The sequence below is a fragment of the Dacryopinax primogenitus genome (assembly GCF_000292625.1).
Source record: "Dacryopinax primogenitus strain DJM-731 SS1 chromosome Unknown DACRYscaffold_19, whole genome shotgun sequence".
NCBI classification, from domain to species: domain Eukaryota; kingdom Fungi; phylum Basidiomycota; class Dacrymycetes; order Dacrymycetales; family Dacrymycetaceae; genus Dacryopinax; species Dacryopinax primogenitus.
In genome coordinates, this window is record NW_024467216.1 from 477,721 (window position 1) to 497,980 (window position 20,260).

Here is a 20,260-nt window from a genome sequence, read left to right on the forward strand (position 1 = left end):
TCAGCTCTAGGACCTGTGCTTGAAGAATAGAAATGGGATCAGGGAATTCTTCTGCTTGTTCCATAATGGTGGATATGGAATAAGGCAGGTGTTGGGTGTGTGTGGTAAGAGTAAAGGCAGGTAAGAGTAGAGGTGGAGTGGTGAAGCAGAGGTTGTCACTTGGAGACTTGGTCTTCTGTTAGGGCAACACAGGCTGACTAAGTCTGCTCACCTAAGAGTGCCAAGAGTCTAAGCAGGCAACAAGGAAGTGGAGTAGACCTGATGACTAAGACCTATCTACAGTATAGGTATCTGTGGATGATCCTAAGAGACCAAGTCTCAAGAGACAGTCCCAGGCAGAGTAGGCCTTATATTTATACCTCTGTGGTGGAACCTGCTAGAACATCTTGCTTACTCAGCCTAGTCAGGTGATCAGGTCATATGACCAAGGATGAGGTCATATGAGGTCATGCACAGCCATGCACAGCAGGTCACCTGACCATCCAATCCTTCCAGCAGGTTCCAGCACATGCCAAGGTATACCAGCTACTTCCATGTCATAAAGGCTTAGTCATGTCTCTTGACCAAGCAATGAGCTGGTGCCCTGACAAAGGGGAAAGGGAACAAGGAGAACCTGCCCGCCCCATTTTGCAATGCCACCTCTGTTGCACTTGCCCTCTCTACTGAGGATGACCTTGATGAAGACCCCATTGAAACCCTGGTAGAGCCTGAGAAGCATGCCCTGTTGGTATCTGATATCAAAGAACATGAGCCCCTGCCCAAGCACACCAAGAAGCAGCCTCTCAAGTAGCTCAACAATGGCCTTGACATGCAGAAGTTCCTCTCCAAGAAGAAGTCAAAGAAGGACCAACTTATTGAGGTGAATGTGAGGATTGTAGAGCTTGGGGCAATCATTATGTCTATGAAAGGTATGTCTTGAACACTGCACATGTACATACATATCTGACGTTATTGAAGCAGATAAGGAGAAACTTTGAAAGGCACTCATAGCCAAACTGGCAAAGCACAAGGCACCTCTGCCTCTGAAGGTCATTGCTAAGCCCTTGGGGCAACCTGGTCGTAAGGGGGTAGGTGGATATTGCCTGCAGGAAGAGATGGGGCTCTCTGGGAATGAGAGTGAGTACAATTCTATTTGGGTAAGCCACTCTTACCTGCTATTATGGCTACCTACTCACCCAAGCTCTTCTACAGCAACAAGTCCGACAGATCAGCAACAAGTACAATGTCTGTGGAGACAAACCCATCACCAAACTCCACCCAGGGGTGATGGCAAAGATATACAAAGAAGTGAGTACTGTCCTCCATGCTAGATGACAACATGTATTTGCCTTGAAGTAGGCTTGACACAAGATTCCGTACTTGCAATGGTTTGAGAATGATTGGGCCACCAGGGCCATTGTTGAGTCATACACAAGGAATGCCAAGCAATTCTTGGTCTTGAAAAGAGCTCACAATGAACATCCCCTGTCTGGGTCAGGAACCCCGGGACCAGCTGTAGCCCCTCAGCCTTCAGTGAGAAGCATTTTATCCAATAAAGCCATGGAGCAAGCTGCAGTACAGCTTGATGATGACAATATTGACAACAGTGACAAGGACCTTGTGGATCTTTTGGCTGGAAGTGAATCTGATGATGAGAATTCAGATTAAGTAAGTACCTGATTGTAGATTTGGGTTGTGTACATATTAACATGATTTCCAGTCTCTGTAAGATATTTTGAGCCCACTTGGCCTGGCTTTTGTTGTCATAGGGACTAGATATCACTGCTTCATCAGTGCTTTAAGCACCTTATTCCAGCTCTTGTATGATTTTCAGTGAACAATGACATTTGAATGCTTTTGGTAAGGAATTACATGTGGGTACTGTGACAGTTTGGTTCAGGGCTTGTAAATAAGTTAATAAAATAGATGCAGTTTTCAGCTCCACACAAGGTAATTCACTGCCCTAGGTCATGATTGGCATGACCTGGGGGACTCCTGAAGGGACTTAACTTCAGTGCCAATGCACAGTGCAGTGGGTAATAGTTTCCTGGTTTTTCTGATAGTCTGTTCTGCAGTCAAGCCTAGAGAGATCCCAACTGGGGACCTGAAAGCTTTGTGAACAATGCCTGAAGACTCCCATGCAGAGACTTTGATTGATGCAGTGCATGATTATGACTGAAAGTTGCCTGAATGACTGACTCTTTGTGGGGCATCTCATATTCCTCCCTTATTCCCAGTGTTTCTTCTGCCAATCATCACCGGGTGATCATGGCTAGCAACAGCTTCAAGCAATCAGCTACATTGCAATAGTATTATCTAAAAGGTCTATTAACTTATCCCTACATGAACATTATCAGTGTTCTTACCAAATTGTATTATACACCATATTGATTGTAGAGTACATTGCAAGTTCAAGCTCCTTGTCATCAGCTTATCAACCCTAAGGTGTTTCAATCCAGCCAATCTACACCCTCTCCACTGCATATTTCCATTCCAGAGACTTTTTCTTGAGATCTTGCTCCTCAGCCATGTGCGTCCATTCATATCTCCAGGGAATGTAGCTCCAGATGAAGGTGTTGCCCAACCTGTGTCCTCAGAGTACTACAATAAGCATGTAGAGCCAGAGGGCCAGGAGGAGGATGCAACAGGAAAGATTGAGCGCAGCAATTGCTGTCGCAAAATGGCATGTCCCAAAGGTGTTCCCTTCTGTGAAAGCAGTCAGTGTGAAAGTAGGTGTAAAGAGGGAGTATGAAGGATGCATGACAAAAGGGAATGTCTTCTGGCCAGCCTTCCAGTGTGAAAGTAATCTCCCTGCAGATATTGGTACACCCAGTAGAAGCATATGATGTGCTATGAATTCTGGTTGTTGTGTTGACAATTAACCAAGTCTGAACTGGTTACACAGTATTTGAGGGAGAATCAGGTGCACCTAGCCAGAATATCACAAGGATGCCTGTCCACAAGAGTTCAACATGCATCCATCCAAGCCAGGCCAGCCATGGGAGCTTGTGAAAACATTCTAGTTTGAGGGGGAGGACAAGCAAAACACAGAAGAGTGTCACTGTGCTTGCAGCAATACTAGCGCTGAACAGGAGGAACTGTGCATCTATGAGTAATACTGAGAGTGCAAGAATGGGGATGCTCATGCATAGGACAAGAACTAGAAAGTGTGAGCTCAGTGACATGGGGTGAATGAGGAGAATACTGACTTAGGACACAGAGGCGGAATATGCACAACATGATCATCCAGTCTTGTGAGGTATGTTGGCACTGTCTTTCCTTGCATTGAAGTTGAGCATGTTTCATACAAAGATGTGCAATTGTCTGCAGAGTCTGATATAACATTGTGGAACATTTTCAAGCCTTGTGATGTTCAATGTGGTGACTTCTTCATGGAGGCTTCCAGTTATTCCACCTCATCTTCCAACACTTCTTCATACATTGCGATGAAGGCTGATGCACTCGCACATTGCCTATCCAATGGTGGCCGCTTTGTCATGTCCCAGAAATGAAATAGGGCTATTCATGATTTTTACAATGAATACACCCTTACGTGGATGTTCCCCCATTTGGATCCCTTTGCACTAGGCAGGTTTGATGATCCTCATCGACATAAGCCTGTGTCCATGGCCAACCAGCTTGCACACCTCCTGCACATGGTGAACAGCCACTTTGAAGAACCACCCACATTTGCATTTGTCTTCCATAACATCTTGCAGAAGCGCAAGGCAGCATGTCTTGTTAGGTTTTGTATCCCGGATGGCAAGCACACTTGCATTGTGGAGGATATTCAGCAAATTTCTGCGCAGGTATTTAGCAAATTGGCTGACGAACTCTGAAAATCACAGTGGGCAAAAGCAACATTGGTCAAAGAGGAAATGGCCTTGAGAGTCCTGCGCAAGGTGCACATGCTCAGGCCCAATGTGCCTGGCAGTGATGCATACAAGTGGTGCCACAGGAATGAGATCAGATCCCTTGTGTATTGACTCAGCCATCCAGCATTTTTCATCACTTTTACCCCCTGCAATGTGGATGGATATATATGTCACCTGAATATTGCCAGGGCAAACGGCCTTGCGGAGGGCATGACAAAAGTGACTTGGTTTAAATGGGCAATGTCAGTGGCCACGCATCCTGGTATAGCTGCATCTGAATTCCATTGGTGTATGGAAAGATTTTGCAATATAATTTTACATGTTGGGAAAGGGCCTGGTTTGTTCAGTACCTGCACAGGGTGGTATGGCATGGCGGAAGCACAGGGGAGAGGTACCCTCCACTGCCATATCCTCATGTGGTTGAAAGGAAACCCTTCCCCTGATGCCTTGTGCAAGGGGATGGAGAACAATCCAGGATTTTGGGTGGACATGATCTTGTGGTTGGAGCATCTGATCAAGATGGAGCTTCCAGGGCAGGATGAGGTGGTCACAGAACCAAACGGGGCACTCCCCACACCAAAGATGGGGAAAGACAACATTGATCCTTGCTCTATTCCGTCTCTTCCCTTCTGCAGTGGGGATCCACACACAGATTCTATCTTTATGCATCAGGTCAAAGATCTTGTGGAATGAAACAATTGGCATGAGCATTGAGCTAGCTGTTGAATACACCTGCGCAAGGGTGAAGATAAGATCAATGCAAATTGTTGCATGCAAATGGATCGCTTGACCCAAGCAACGTCAATGGTGGATGAAGAAATGGGCTCCATATTATTACACTGCTTACACCTGAGGATCAATGAGTACAATGATGTGATGATGTATCTCCTTCAATATAACATGGACATACAGTACCTTGCATCAGGAGAAGCATCTATGGCCACATTGTACTACATTACAGACTACATGATGAAGGCTTCTCTCAAGGCACATGCAGGGGTGACTGCAATGCTCTGTGCAATTCAGAAGAATTGTGACAAGTTTTGTGAGGAAGAAGGAGCGCCCTGCACAGTGCAATCAAAGAGTTTGGTTGTCAAACTTGTGAACCAGATTGGTGCCTCTCAAGAGACATCACATCAGCAGCTCATGAGCTTCTATGTTGGAGGAGGGGATTGCTACAGATTACATGATTTTTCATTGCTTCACTGGGGGTACATTTCTTGTTGACTGGATGAAGAGGAGTCCCCTGCACAGGACATTGAAATGGCAAACGACCATGGATCTGATGTATCTCTGGAATCTGATGATGACAATGATGAAGACCTTGCACATGGCAGATATTCCTCCTATGCAGCAGCGAAGTTAGAGATTCAACATGGTTGTGTCACCTCTGCCACAGCTTTTGAAGATTATGCAAAGAGGCCTGTAGAAGAGCCATTTAACAGCTACTGTCTGTATGACTATGTCTCCTTCTGCCAGAAGGAGCCATTTGTCCATTACACCTGCACAGGGCCAAGTTTGAACAACATGGAGCTGGATCCCTCTTCTTCCCAGGCTTTGTGCATGTCAGGTTGTTTGCCCAGTAGAAAACGACAGCAACAGGCCATGTTTCAAGAAAGCCACCCACAGCATGCCACTCACAGGGTATCCCTGCACACAGTGCCTGTTGCCCCAGACATCATCAGACTGGCCTTGCCTAAAGAAGATTCTACTGGGCAACATAGTGATGAGTATTGCAGGGCCATGCTACTGCTGTTTCAACTGTGGTGCTGTGTGCAGGATCGCAAGCCATGCACCATCACTTGATGCACAATGTTTTCACAAACTCCTTTCACAGAAATCCATTGATTTATTATATCCAATATGGCAGTGCTCAGACAATCAAAGGAGGCCAGAGCTAATGACCTGCACAGCAAGCATAGCAAAAGCCAGTATGCCAACCTTATCGCTGACTCTTTGGTTGACAAACACATGGAGGACCTTGTGATGGATTTGGATGTGGATGACACTGATCTGAATGCAGACAAAAGTGGTTCTTTGCCAGAAGATGATCCCTTGTTCCTGTCCCTGTGCAGTGCAGAAGATGCCCTGTGCACTGGCAAAGCAGGTCCTGCAATGACAGCCTTTTTGTCTGCTCTTCCTGCACATGCAGTTCCTGTTGCTGAGCCAGACTTCTTGTCAGATGGTGGCAACATCAGTTTGTTAACTGTGGAAGAAGAGAACCTTTTATCAGAATGGGCTGCAGAAATGGCTAAATGGAGGGCAGAAGGAAAGATCTGAGGCAGACAGCATCCAACACACTTCAACTCCAATTCTGGACCTGCTCTCACAATTGATTCACTCCATACTGCGCAAGGCTTTTCAGACAATTGTTCAGAGGTCCAGCATGCAATTCCGGAGCATTCTGTTCACCATGCCCTTGCACAGGTTGTTCAGGAACAAAATTTTGGAGCCAATCTTGAGCAAATGAGAGCAATGAGGATTATAGCACACTATCTATGTGCAGGGCCTCATGAGCAACTGCTCCTTTACATTGGTGGCAGCGCTGGTACCAGAAAAAGCCACATTATATGCAGCATGGAATCTCTGTTTGACAAATTGTTGATTCGGGATAAACTGCATATCAGCACTTCTACAGGGGCAGCAGCAGTTGTGATTGGTGGCTACACCATACATTCCCTAACACAATTACTGGCTATGCATGGTTTGAAGGTCAACCAAGATGGTCTGGAGCAAGTATGGTGACATGCACAATGGCTGGTCATCAATGAGATGTCAATGGTGTCAAGCAAATTGTTGTATGATATATCCATTTGCATTGCACAAGGCCGAGAAGTGGACGTTGGCTTCCCATTTGGTGGCATGAATGTTGTCTTCACTGGAGATTTGCCTCAATTTAAGCCACTGGGTTGGCAATCTTTGTACAGTCACAAGCTCATCCAAAACATCAATGGTGCATGGATAAGCCATGCACAGGGCCAGGAAGAAATGACTGGTGTTGTCGTTTGGAGACAGGTGAATGAAGCAGTTCTCTTAGCAAAAAAAGTTCATCAAGAGAATGATTGCCAATGGGCTGAACTGCTTTTGCATCTGTGCAATGGAACCCCATGGCAAAATACCATAGAAGATCAGCACAAGAAGCCCCATGTTGTGCACTACAGAATACCTGATGAAGATGTGCTCTGAACCTGCCTAATCTCTTCCATTTTTGCATCCTCCCCTGCACATAGGATACATGTTCTAAATTCACCATTCATTGTAGTGACCAAAGATGTCCACAACTGCCTGAACCTGTTCCTCGCTCACTGTTATGCTCAGTCCCTGTGCAAGGCCTGCCATTTGTACTTTTTCCCCAATTTCATCAATAAAGTTTGCATTTGACCAGCAGTCCAAGATGCACTATGGAGCCTGCCAATCAATCGCACAAATGATGCGCTGGGTTTTTTGCCCATGTTTGAAGGCATGTGGGTCATGCTGACAGAGAATTTGGCCATTTCTAAATCACTCGTCAATGGGGCTATTGGAATGGTGACTGGCATTCAGTACAAATTTGATTGCAATGGCTGTCATTATCCCACAGCAGTCATGGTCAATATGCCTGGTTGTGACCATGCGCAGGCACACCTACCTCCCAATACTATTTGTGTTCAGCCATGTGCAAGGGCATACTCATTTGAATCCAAATGCTCAGATGGGGGAAAAAATGTGTCGCACTCAATCTCCAGAAAGTTCCAGCCTTTACTTCCTGCATATGCCTACACAGATTACAAGAGTCAGGGTTGATCCCTCCACACTGCTGTCATGGATCTGTGTGGGTGCACTTCCACACAAAGTGCATATGTCATGCTGTCCCACGTCTGGACTTTGGAAGGCATAGCCATCCTTCGCCCTTTTACTTTGAGGTCAATCTTTCAAGGCCCACCCTCAGACCTGCACAAGGAATTTGAATGGTTGGACAAGTTGGCTGCTGAGACAGCTAAGAGGTTTCCCTGCTGAATCCACACTGCAATGCTCTGTTGAAGATTGGCATGGGAATGTATAGGGGAAAACCACTACCAGTCATTAACGTTCATCTGTGTTGATCCCCATGTCTTGTTCATTTCAGCCATGCCCACTGGCCCTGTGGCTCCCTGTGCATGACAGACACATATGCAAGCCTTCTTGACCCGCCTTGCAAGCTGCTTCAGAGGAATAAATTGCACATCCGCAGGTCCTTATGAATGGTAAAGCACCATGGCTACAAAAAAAATGCCCAAATCCTTTGAATGCTGGTGTCGAAACAGCACTGTGGCACAAGAGGTTTGTATGGATACAGTTTGCTCCTCCATTCTCACCCTGTGCAGGGCTTGTTTAGATGTTGCTGATGAAGTGCTGCCTGACCAGCCCAAATTTACTGAGGACATCAACACGAAAGATATCAACACCCTATCCAACACAAAGGAAAGCTGTGAAGAGACCCTGTGCAAGGCTGGGTTTAATGCTACCCTGCAATCTCAGTTGACAAGTATCTGAGCATACACAGACCCCACCCATGGCATTTATTACATCACCAAATGGCCCCAGACACTCAGTTTTGGGTATGATCAATCAATTGATTACAGCAATTTCCTCATGCACACAGACAACATACCCATTTCTGTCTGGGTACTTGTTGCATTGCTGTGCAGAAGTTTGTCAATGAGGACAGTTCTTGGTCAGATTCCATATATGTATGTGTTAAGCCACTTGTTCTGGAGGACACTAGAGTGGCAACAAAGATCATGAACTGTACCTCCAGACCAAGGCAATGTCAGTGGTCTTCCAAATGAAAGTCTGCTGTCCTCACTTCACCTTGCACAGGGGCAGAATTGAATCCATTTAGTAGCATCATCACGAACAGGTTCCAGAAGCAATACAATTCAGACAAACCTGTGCATCCCTTACTTTGCTTTGTATGCTGCTCATGACAGTTATAGGCATGCAAGTTCACTTCCATCTACTATGCCCGCGATGGCATGAAGGCTAGAAAAGATTTGAAGCAATACTCCGCTTCTCTCCTGCACAAGGGTGATGTCATCCTCTGTGAAATGCAGATCAAAAAATGTTTTGACAATAAATACTCCAAGCTGCCAAAGGATAAGTGCCCTCACATGATTGCATTCACACTGCACACCATTTTCTTCATACATGAAGCTGTGGAAGTGGTGGATGAGGATGAGGGCATGTCATATGACTTCTGAATGATATATTGTTTCTGCACATGGCTGGGTAGCCAGCCACAACCATGCATGAACAAGCCCCCCTGAGCATATATGAACCACCCTGCACAGGGTTGTTCAAATAGAAGTTTCCTTTCTGATGCCACCTGCAGGTAAGGTCTGCCACTCACATGATGTTGCTGAACATCACGTAGTGTCTGCCACTCTCACACAAGGGTGTGCCATATCTGCCACCTTGCAGGAACAGCTACAGCAACTGATGGACAATATCAGCCACTTGGATAGTGCCCTGCACATGGGCTTTGCTTTGGATTTGATGGCCTCAGCAGTGTTGACTGAGCTCTCACACACTCAACAAGTCTCTCACCAATTGTTGATATTGAAATTTTCCATTGACAGCCTTTGCTTGACTGAAGAAGAGGAGACTTTATGAATTTGTCTCATCCATGTGTTGTTCTGGGAGAAGAGTGCCTTCTACTCCGGCCTATTTTTTCTTTTTTGGCAACCACTCAATAGATAGTCCACTTCCTTTACATGTGTACCAAGCCATGTGCAGCTGTGCTTCGTTTGAGTCACATGATTGATGTCCCCTGTGCAGGGCTTGTTTGCTCTGCTCTGAGTATTGCTTGTCTCACCAACTTGGTATAAGCATGCCTGGTCCTGGCAATGGACCTCTTTGTGGACAAAACACTGCATACTGGGGTTCGGCTGGATATGGGTGGTGGATCAATGAGGACCCAGTGAGAATGCACATGGCCCACCGTCATTGTGCACTGACCTTTACCAGCATAGTCATGGCCCAAGCAATGTCTCACCTGAACCCCCCCTTCAGTGGAACTTTCGCCCTGTGCAGGGACGCCAGCCCTCCTTTGCACAAGATTTTGGGGTGGGCTTTTGTTCTTACACCTCATCGAGTGATGACAATACCGATTCCCCTGAACAAGATGGCCCTCCCCCTTGTCGACCTCCCCCTCCTTGCCATGCACAGGAGGAGCTCAGTCTCTGGGAGATGGTTGCTGGACAGGCTGTCTTATTGGAAGACACAGAAGCAACTACAAGAGCTTGCTCCCACCACTATACAGATGTTGTCTTGGGCCTCAAATCAGCTCGCAAGGTGAGGGACAAGGAGATTTGCAATGCTCGGAACCTGGACTGCTGCCTCCACACCTCTCTCCTGTGCACAGATGCTCTTCAAGAGGATCTTAGGGAAGCAAGACATGTTATCTCATGCCAATCAGTGGCTATTGCAAACCTGACTGATCGGCTGGTTCATCCTCAACTGCCTCATCACTTCCCATCTTGCAATGATAGACTCCCATCCCATGTGCAAGGGGACTCTATACCTGGTCCTTCCCGGAGCCATGAACCTGCGCAATCATATAACCCTGCACAGGGCAACCACCTTGGCTGGCAACCACTTCCTTCTGGTGCATGTCCCTCTGTGTATGACTACCAATTTGAGACTCATCACCCATCTCAAGAGAATGTGTGTGCATCGTCAAATGCTGGGAGCTCACATTCTTCTTCCCCCCTGGAATAAGTGTAGTATGTACATATGCAAACTGCAATGAAATGTGATTCATGGTAATTGTAAATGTTCTTCGGCCCCTGCGCAGGGGCATGCACAACTAAACACTCTTATGCTTAATGCACTACACACAAATGTAATGGGTTGCCACCCAAGTCACTTCTCCTTTCTGCCTGTCCATGAAATTGGTGTTGGCCTTGATCGTAATTTCATACATATTTCCCAAGACGGAATCAACAGTGGTGTAATACCACTGCATCACTTGCCACTTAATAACAATGAGTTCAGCCCTGCACATGGCATATGCACTCACGTCGCTGCCCTGCAACAAGTCCAACCAGTGGTCCATGTCACTGGCCATCTTGCCCAGAAGCTTATTGGTCACTGTGTCAAATGACATGATCCAATGCTGGCTTCCACTGTTGACAACCTCAACATGATATTGATATCTAGTTTCCACCTCAGCCCTGCACAGGGTTGTGGCAAAATAAGATGTTACTTTGCTCCAGGGGAAATGTATGTCCTGCGACAAGCAGGACAAATATACATTTCCTCATCTTTGTCCCAAAATCATGCACTCCATTTCTTATGGCACGTCTTGTAGGGACAGCCTTGGTAGGTGAACTGCACATTGTGCTGGGGATGAAGCCTTCCCATGATCATGAAGGTAATGGGCTGGTTAAAGCCCAGTTTTTGATGCTTTGCCTCTGCAATACTTACTTGAAGGCTCAGTACTGCCTGCCCATCTTTGTCCAGTGCACCAGCAGCCGAGAAGCTGCCTGTCATGGACCTCCACTGATTCCCATGTGCAAGGCTGCCTGATGTAGCCCACCTAAATGTGCATAAGCTCCCTGCACAAGGAACAGGGCAGTATAAAAAAACAAACCATGCTTCCAGTCATTGGTGCATGTAATTGTTCTGGCTGACAAAAAATGTGTCTTTCGAGACTGAGTCTTTAGGCATGGTCCATCCATCTCATTGGTGAGGAGAGTCTTGAATGTAACTGCTTTCCCCACCAAAGAGTTGTCCATTTGTCTGATGAACTCATTGAACACACAGAGGTGCATGGTAACCTTGGAGTCATCCACCAGCCATAGTTTGACATGATTGCTGCTGGGTGCCTTGGTGTGTCCCTGCGCAAGGGTGAGTAAGCTTGGAGTGTAACTGACCTTTGTCCCCTTGGCTCCCTTGAGCACACTGCTCAAGATCTTATGACCCAACTGGGCCACAATGGCTACCATGTCTACGAAGCACTTAGATCCATACCCTTGCACATGGGAAACATATGCACCAATGGTTTTGTTGTTCTTGTAACAAATAATGGAGGACAATTTGGTGAAAGGAAAGTAAACAGCCAGATAGGGGTGGTTGTCTTCCACATGCATGATATGTGTGTCACTGTTGACGAGCAAATGGTATGGATGAGGTACTCTCCATGTTTGCTCATCATTCACCTCTGCCTGAGCATTGTTGATTTGATATACTTGGGAAGTCAGTACACCATCGAAGAATCCCACATGTCTGTCAAATCCTGCTATTTCGATTTTGCCCTGAGCAACATGAGTAATGTCAAACAATGGTATGAACAGAAAGATGAACTGTGTGATCATGAATGATCATCATCTTCAGTGTGTGTTCCTGCCTCTGAATCATCACCCTGTGTGCTGCATTCACCTCGTACACTTGTGCATACATGGAGGACCTGTGCAGGGTAAGCTCACTGTCCTTTCTTCAGCAAATGTACTCACAGAACCACCTGCAGATGGACTTGTGCTACAAGAGTGAGCCAGTGTCTGGTGATAGTTGACCTTGTGTTAGGGGGGGAAGTTCTAGGTGAGGATGCAGGTACTCTTCCAACAGATCTTGAGAGTTTGGCATATTGGGGAAAGCCTTTATGCATCTCCACATTAATGGAACAGACTGTCCCTGCACAGGGCATGCTGGTCCAGCCACAACCTACTCTGGAAAGGCATGTGCCATGTGGCCTGTACTGAGCACACTCCCTTCACCAAGTGGCAGCTCCAGGTTGAGAAGCAACTTGGCTGGCATACCTATTTGATGTGTGTAACCGACTAGTTTCCATTTGTCAATCTGTACAAGCCTGTAACTTCTCAGCAGTGCCCTGCACAGGGAAATGATTAGCTTATGTTTGATGTTGGAAAGGAGACACTGCAACAGCATACTGTTGAATGTTGATTACTGCTTTCGTCTGCAGCATCTGGTTCATGACAGCATCATGCATGGTCATGTGTGGCAGCACCATGATCCACTGATGTCCATCACTAATAACAATCCTGCACATGTCATCAAGCCTGCCATTGCACAAGGGGGGAGTAACTTACATGAACACTGGCAGGTTCCTTGTATTGCCTTGGTCATCAGGCAAATCCACAAAGTCAAGTATCTGAACAATAGGGCAGTACATGCAAGGCTCCCCAAATGCCATGACACTGACAGCATCACAGGTGAGGTGAGGCACTTGTGCAAGGAGAGGAGGAATGGCCATCTGGAACTGAGATCTGTCAGCAGGGAACAATCGGTGGCTAGTGGATTGGGAGAGTCATCCTGCACAGTGGGAGAGACAATGACAAGAGACAGGTCGTTCTGGTCCTGCTTTTCCGCATCAAGTGCCACATTGCATTGCCCAGGGGGTGCGCAAGCAGGTTACAATGGATATATCACTAGAAGATGTTCCACCAAAGCTTACATTGGCAGAGTGCTGTGCACCTTCAGCGTCCGCACTTAAGCTTGTTGAGCGTGCACAAACACTTGCATGGCAACCACCACATGATGACCACCGGAGCTGAGTCACGGACACGGAGAGAAGCCGAGACAAACCTAGCACTGCCACTGACGGTAAAAGGTTCCGGTATCTTCGGAGCATTGCGTACGTCCTGTCATTCAGTGATGGGAGTACGACGCCCCTAGTCACCACTCACCTACCTCGCACTGTATACAACACACGACTCCCCATCTCAATCTCTATTTCTTTCTATCATCATCTCTTTTCTACTTGGCTAGGTCAATAAGGGTTGGCAGAGATGCCACCTCAACAATCATCATTCAGTACATTGGCGGCAAAGTTCATCACTCAACAATCGCAGGTCTCACAAGCACAGTCCGCCACCTCCTCAGACTCGCCCCTCTTCTACAGTACTTACACCCACGCAACGCATACCCGCCGTTCATCTCTCTCGTCCGGTTCCGATCGCAGTTCTGTTCATGATGACGAGGCTGACGAACATGCGGGAGGCGCTAAACCGGTCGAGTCAGATACGGCAGGACCGGGGGAAGCGGGGATGAGCCAAATCGGATACGGAATGGGTATGGGAGCGACAATGGGCATGTTACGGGGTAGTGTGGATCCATTTAAGGGGTATGGAGAGGGCTCCTCTTCATCCCACGAAGCTTCCGAGTCTCAGGAGGAGGATGAGGATCTGGTCGCTCAGGGGCCAGTGGAAAGTATCTCTCTTCTCCCTACCACGCCACGTAACATGCACAAGTCGACATCTCATGGAAGGAACGCAGGAAGTGGGAAGAGTACACATCCTACTCCTCCCGGCTGGCGCGCACATCCACCATCGAGACCGTCGTCCGACTCAGAGGAGTTGCGTGGCGATAGCGGGGAGACGGATGATGGCGTACCGCCTTCCTACCTTTTCACGCCACACAAGCTGGACGAGTCGGAAGAATCTGAAGAAGAAGAGGAGGAGGAGCGACATGGTCGACGAGGCCAAGGGCAGACGGAGAGTATGCTAGAGAGCTTGCTGCCTCAGGAACAACTAAGGATAAGACCATCTTTGGGTCATGTTCTCCGTCTACCTCATGCGGGGTATACAGTGCTTTTCGGAGTAATGCTGGTGGTGTCGACGATACTCTCGCTATATGCGTTAATACTTACGCCCAAATCGGTAAGTCTGTTCTGAGTCCGAGGAAGCGGTGTGCCGATACTCAAGTCTTCCCCGCAGTCTCCGCTTCCTCATCTGACGCATACACTTCCCCTGCTCTCGCTGCTCACCTTCCTCTCCCTCCTCCTTCCTCCAATACATATCGCCCTTCTGCGCGTGGCTGTCAAACCTGCCCTGTATGGGACATACTTCCTCCTTCCTGTGCTAGTGCTCTTCGCCAGCTTGTACTCTTTCGCTGGTAGCTTCTGGTCACAGAGCCTAGCGTACGTACTGCGACTCACTAGTCAATGCTAGATGCACGCTAACACCCGCATATAGGCTGCGTATCATCTCCCCCATCCCACTAATTCCCCTCCTTCTCGCCCTCCCAAGCCTTCCCAGACGTCTCCCCTCCATTAATCGTTCCTCCGCACTACTTCGCCTCTCCGCCACCCTGCTCCTGCACCATCCCTCCGCCTTAGCAGCAATAATGGTAGGCGCTCTAGGTGGAGCGATCGGCGGGGGTATCATCGGCGGTGGGGGCGTGAGGCTCGTGTTTGGTGGATCGCTGCCAACATGGGTTGCGTCTTTGCCGATCCTGACCACCCTGCTGGCATATGCGACTTTGCTAAGTCTGCGAAGGATTGCACTAGGGAATGTCGTTGGGCGGTGGTATCTCGCCGCGTGCGTAAATTATCTACATGCAGTCACAGTCATACTAACTCTAATCGTAGTCCTCCCCGCTCGCCGCCCGATCAACACGAAAGCACGCGGGAAGCGATTGTGCTCGCGACCGGGCCGCAGTTCGGTACTGCTGTTCTTGGCGCACTAATTCTTTCCCTAACCCGGACGCTGGTCTGGATCGTCTTTGGCATACAGCGAGTACGTTCCGATCCGTTCGTCCGTTTGGATATCCATTGACCCTTCCGTAGCTGCTCCTGATCCCTTGGCTCCCCCTGCCCCCGCAGCTTTCTCCCGCGTCTTTCCTCGTGTACTTGCTCAACTCGCTCGAGGGGTACAACGGGAAAGCGATGTTGATGACGGGTATCAACCCTTCCGGCACGGGGCAGACTGGGCCCGCCGGTACAGGGGGCAATTTCTGGTCCTCCGTCAGCGCTGTCCGAGCGCTCGAACGTGGCCGAGGCAGGATGTACAGAAACTACGACCTCACACGCACGCTCCTGCACCTCCTCGTTCTGTTCTCCTCGCTGCTTGCCGCTCTCAGCGCGTACTTCTACTCCTCCGACTCGTCAGACAGCGGCACGCTTGGCAGTGCCAAATGGCGGGAACGGAAGGCGGAGGACGTATGGGCTGCTATTCTCGCAGGAGCGCTCTGCTGGGGTCTGGGCGAGTTCGGCCTGGGAGGACTGGGCGACGTCACCGATGCGCTCTGGATGTGTTTCTCGATGGACTTGGATGCGGGGAGGGAACCGAGGGGGGATGTTGCGGGGGCGTTTGAAGGGAGGCAGGAAAGACTGGCGGAAGATGTGGAGGGTCAGCCTGGGAGGAACTTTAGAGGGGCGAGGTACGCTCCTGCGCCTACTCGGCCTGTCCCTCAACAGCAGGAAGAACACATGCCAGGAGGGGAGAGTGTCATGTCTGGTCTGGGAGGTATGGGCATGAGTTCGGGCTTGTTTGACTGAACCCTGTCATTGAGTGAAGGGTATAGATCGTGCCTATCTGGACGATGTATGAATGTGGGACTCCCAACTGTGTATCTTAACATGTACGATACCCTGATAATGTGGTCTCAGTGTCTATATTCGACTGTTTGTGCATGTTCGGTGTGTTCGATATCAATACGAACACGCGGCAGACATTCCCAAAGTCAGACAATGGAACCCTATTCCCCTGCCTTTCTTCCCTTTGACAGCACATGTAACATCCTCCTTCCGCTTCTCCCTAGAAGAGTTCTGCCCTTCTGCCCTTCAGCCCCCATCTGCTCCTAATTAGCTTTTACAGCCCCTAAATGATGAGGTAACAATGACCTGTATGTACCGTATGTATGCGCTGGCTGAAACCTTGCCCCCTGGCCGGTGCAGTGCTGGACAATCATCAATCAGGGGGGGGCATGGATATTGACATCTTCGTGTCCATCTTAAGCTGTAACTGTGACTTGCTCTTGTCTGCTCGCTAGCAGGAAACTAGTCCTGTTCGACTGTCACCTGCCTGCAACACTCCAGCAGAGCGGACGTCATCCCTTCTCTCCTCTTGGATTCTCGTCCCGCACATTCTGGACATTGCGTTGGACGATCTAGACTGCACTTCAAGAGCTTCCACAGCGGGATTCTGATGCTCTTCCCCTTGCCTCGGTATACCCTGATCGGAACTGCGTTGTTGATTGATTGATCGATTGGCTGAGCGAAGCGAAGCGAGACGAGACGGAGCTTGAAGCACCAAATCTTGCGATCCGATTGCGAGGTCTTTCTTCCTGACCACCACTACAGCACGTTCTCCTTCGACAGACCATACATACAACCTATAGGACTCGACGATGCCCGGTATTTCCCCCTCCCGCCTGTCTGCATCTCATCCCCATCCCCATCCCCCTCCGGGAAAACCAGTCCACACCCCGCCACCAAACCAAGCACTCTCCACCGCCCCATCCCCCCCTTCGCCAGACACGAACCTCCCCCTGTACGCAAGCGAATGGCTTCTTCAGCTCGAGCTTAGCCTGAGTCTCGCCGATCCTAAGCCCGCTGCTCAGGCTGCTTCGGTCGGGACTGGTCCTGGTCCTGGTACGAAGCCGCCGCCGCCGCCACTCCCGAAGAAAGCGCATAATCGTGCTTCCTCCCTCCCGATTATGCAGCCGGCACCGCTCCTCACCCCCCCTCGCACGCCGGAACAGCCCGCAAGGGAAGGGAGAGAAAGACCAGCTATGGCAAGAGGGGGGAGCACGCCGCCTTCTTCCTTCCCGCGTGCTGAGTCGCCTATGTTTGAATCAAGGAAACATACTGCCTCGGCACTGACTGCTGTACCCGAAGACCTCCCTCTCCCACTGGCCCAGAGCGGCCGCCAAACTCCTCCTTTATCGATCCCCGAGGACCCGTTCCAAAGGCCCGGGAGCAGCTTATCACTGCACCAGTTCGTCCCGCCCTCGACGTCGGACTACCCCTATGCGCATCTACTGGGTTGGAGAGGGTCTCCTTTGTCCATGACGTGGGAGTGGGAGGGGGATGGACACGGGCAGGGGGAAGGGGAGGAAGGACGGGAGCTGGAAGATGAGCAGATGTGGGAGGAGGAGAGGCTCAAGGTGCGTTCTATTCCATTGGGGTTTGGGGCCTGGAGGTTGGGTGCTCATGGCTAATGGCTGGTCGGTTTGGGCAGGCATTTGAATGGATCAGGTTGAAGAAAGTCTCGAGGAGGGTCGCACTTGCCCAACAGGTGCAGGCGATTCGCCGTAGGAGTAGTTCCAATCCCGAGGATGAGGAGGAAGCAGAGACAGAGACAAAGGAGGAGACAGAGTAATGAGTCTATACGGTTCTGAGATTGCGGGGATTGTAAGGTAATGTCGTCTGGCCTGGAGCCGGCTTGTACATTCATATGTGTTTGTACGTGTAATGTGCCCGAATTGCTTGCTAATGGACTGCTGTCACTACTCCCCATCTTCATTCTTCATTCTCCTGATGCTGCCTGTCAGCGTCTATCAACGAAGAACGTCTCTCAACCTCAGACTAGGGCACGTTCGACCCCTCCACCCCATCTCTCCCAACTTCTTCACTTCAGCCTTCCAGTTAGAGAGCAGACATCAAGATGCTGAAAGACTCTTTTCTAAAAGTGACGCCGGCGACCGGTTATGAGACCCTTCTCTTCTCTCACATCTTCGACATCATCAATGTTTATCTTCTCATAGCTCAGCCCACTCTCTAATAAACCTGTCCATCCCTTCCCTGCCCTTCCTCACTCCCACATACCTAACAACTCCAATGTCACAATACAAAGCAGTGGTATTCGACATCGGCGGTGTCCTCCTCTCTTCCCCCGTAGCGGTGATCCGTTCCTACTCTAGCGAACTCGGTCTCCCAGCCGACTATCTGAACGTCTTCATGTACGCCCCCCCTCTTTCCAATAACACAAGCTGATCTGTTTTGGGGGGTTAAAGTACGAACCTGGGAGCGACGAGCGCTTGGGCAAGGTTCGAGCGGGCTGAGCTCTCCCTTTGGGAGTTCTACGACCTCTGGTCCCAGGAACTGTCGGATGCGGAGCGTGGGAAGGTCGCGTATTCCCAATGGCTGGCGAAACGCGGTCAACCGGCAGAGGAACTGAAGATAAGAGTGTATAAAGTGGACGGGAGGGAGCTGTTCGGGCGCATGATGCGCGAGGCGGCGAAGTTCGATCCTTGGATACTTGCTGCTGTGCAAAAACTGAGAGGTGCGTTTCCCAGTCAGTTCGGAGAGGAAAACTCATAAGACTAGCGCTGGGGAAGTACAAAGTGCTCGCTCTGACGAATAATTATACGGCGGCATACGATTCCCTGCTTGCCGAATCGGCCAGCTCTCCTGGTGCAGCTGTGGAACTCCGATTCCTAGGCTGGACCTCTGGGCCCGCACCAGAAAGCATGCGAGCACTGTTCGACGACTTTGTCGATTCCTCCTTCTCTGGCTGCCGGAAGCCCGAGGAAGGGATCTACGACTTGCTGTTGGAGAGGAACGGGTTGAAGGGCGAGGAATGTGTGTATTTGGACGATATTGGGGAGAATTTGATAGCGGGGAAGGGGAAGGGGATGAGGACTATTCGGGTGGTTGTGGGGAAGACGAGGGAGGCGGTTGAGGAGTTGGAGCGAGTGTTGGGGGTAAGGTTACTGGAGGATGGGGAGGGAGAGCAGAAGGCGAAGCTGTAGCAATGATAGGATTACGTTGTATTTTGGGTTCGGGAGAAATGTAGGATTTGACAGGGAGTGTATTATACCGTCTAGTTTTCCTCTCCTGCTCCAACCAAGCGTGCCCCTCATCACCCTCCCACCATCTTCCCAGCGTGGTCCATTTGCCCTCAGAAAGGCTTGTCGCTAATCGGCGTGGTATCCTCGAAAAAGTCCTTGATCTGTCCTTCAAGTTAGTACCTCTTTCCAAAGACATGAAGAAAGGAAGCGTACACCAGGGATCTTGAGCAGCACATCCTTCTGGAACAACGGGACGGGGCTCATGAGAAGGGTAACAAACGTCCCAGCTGCGGCGCCCCAGAGGCAGAGAGGTGCAAGCCAAGGCATGGCACGCTATTTGTTGTCAGTCGAAGGTTCTGATGAGGTGGGGGAGAAGAGGACGCACATGACCGACAGGCATATAGTTCCACGGAGTGGGCTTGATGTCGAACCGCGTTGGCAGCATGCGGCGGATGGTGGGACGCATCTTGTACGGTTCAGGGATGGACGGATGGAGCGTCGGCGACGGCAGTGAGGGGAGGCAGAGGTCGATGAGCTCAGGTGAAGAGACGGAAAGGAGCGGAACGAGCCACGTGCGCCGGAGGGAAGGGCGGAGCCGCAGCTCCGGCCGTTAGCATGTGCGGAAGTTGAACTGTCGTCTTGCAGGTGGTTAAGACTTTAGAATATTAGTCGACTCTGCCTTTGCCATGGACGTGGATATCCAATGGCTGCTAATTTTAGACTAATAAAGATGTCTTTGGTAGGCGGCTTGCGTTGCTGACGACCGCTCCCACGTTGTTAACCAACACAAGTGCCTACTTGGAGTTCTTACCCACAGAATTTTACTATCCTCCACATCTCCCAAACAAGCAATCCACCCGTCATTCGTCTATTCTCTAAAACTCAGCTATTTCAGCTTCTTCCAGCTGAGTCAA

General features: G+C 49.5%; 7 protein-coding genes across 7 annotated transcripts; 6 read left to right on the forward strand and 1 right to left on the reverse strand.

Moving 5' to 3' along the window:
• Positions 1-4,658: 4,658 nt before the first annotated feature.
• On the forward strand, positions 4,659-5,081 carry DACRYDRAFT_57421 (uncharacterized protein; the record flags this gene model as incomplete). Its single annotated transcript, XM_040775441.1, has 1 exon — positions 4,659-5,081. One exon carries the CDS (start codon positions 4,659-4,661, stop codon positions 5,079-5,081), a length of 423 nt encoding a protein of 140 aa, XP_040625345.1.
• A 2,154-nt stretch (positions 5,082-7,235) lies between these two features.
• DACRYDRAFT_57673 (uncharacterized protein) lies at positions 7,236-7,637 on the forward strand (the record flags this gene model as incomplete). Its single annotated transcript, XM_040775462.1, has 1 exon — positions 7,236-7,637. A coding segment is annotated over one exon (402 nt), but the record flags the coding sequence as incomplete, so codon positions are not given.
• Positions 7,638-7,850, forward strand: DACRYDRAFT_57353 (uncharacterized protein; the record flags this gene model as incomplete). Its single annotated transcript, XM_040775434.1, has 1 exon — positions 7,638-7,850. A coding segment is annotated over one exon (213 nt), but the record flags the coding sequence as incomplete, so codon positions are not given.
• A 5,752-nt stretch (positions 7,851-13,602) lies between these two features.
• Positions 13,603-16,156, forward strand: DACRYDRAFT_24502 (uncharacterized protein). The gene is made up of 5 exons (XM_040773701.1): positions 13,603-14,491; positions 14,549-14,751; positions 14,807-15,151; positions 15,202-15,349; positions 15,400-16,156. Exons 1-5 carry the CDS (start codon positions 13,622-13,624, stop codon positions 16,108-16,110), a joined length of 2,277 nt encoding a protein of 758 aa, XP_040625348.1. The 5' UTR covers positions 13,603-13,621; the 3' UTR covers positions 16,111-16,156.
• A 1,501-nt stretch (positions 16,157-17,657) lies between these two features.
• DACRYDRAFT_24503 (uncharacterized protein) lies at positions 17,658-17,981 on the forward strand. The gene is made up of 2 exons (XM_040773702.1): positions 17,658-17,720; positions 17,795-17,981. The coding sequence occupies exons 1-2, from the start codon at positions 17,697-17,699 to the stop codon at positions 17,933-17,935; spliced, it is 165 nt and encodes a 54-aa protein (XP_040625349.1). The 5' UTR covers positions 17,658-17,696; the 3' UTR covers positions 17,936-17,981.
• Positions 17,982-18,399: 418 nt separating this feature from the next.
• On the forward strand, positions 18,400-19,268 carry DACRYDRAFT_30783 (HAD-like protein; the record flags this gene model as incomplete). The annotated part of the gene is made up of 3 exons (XM_040774341.1): positions 18,400-18,515; positions 18,570-18,838; positions 18,883-19,268. Coding segments are annotated over 3 exons (771 nt in total), but the record flags the coding sequence as incomplete, so codon positions are not given.
• Positions 19,269-19,456: 188 nt separating this feature from the next.
• Positions 19,457-19,673, reverse strand: DACRYDRAFT_57596 (uncharacterized protein; the record flags this gene model as incomplete). The annotated part of the gene is made up of 2 exons (XM_040775455.1): positions 19,457-19,507; positions 19,560-19,673. The coding sequence occupies 2 exons, from the start codon at positions 19,671-19,673 to the stop codon at positions 19,457-19,459; spliced, it is 165 nt and encodes a 54-aa protein (XP_040625351.1).
• Between the last annotated feature and the right edge of the window lie 587 nt (positions 19,674-20,260).

Coding starts and splice junctions, on each gene's coding strand:
- DACRYDRAFT_24502 (XM_040773701.1), top strand. CDS start 13,622: ATGCCACCTCAACAATCATCATTCAGTACATTGGCGGCAAAGTTCATC. Junction 15,152..15,201: donor GGGCGGTGGTATCTCGCCGC/GTGCGTAAATTA, acceptor CTCTAATCGTAG/TCCTCCCCGCTCGCCGCCCG. Junction 15,350..15,399: donor TCGTCTTTGGCATACAGCGA/GTACGTTCCGAT, acceptor ACCCTTCCGTAG/CTGCTCCTGATCCCTTGGCT.
- DACRYDRAFT_24503 (XM_040773702.1), top strand. CDS start 17,697: ATGTGGGAGGAGGAGAGGCTCAAG. Junction 17,721..17,794: donor GGGAGGAGGAGAGGCTCAAG/GTGCGTTCTATT, acceptor CGGTTTGGGCAG/GCATTTGAATGGATCAGGTT.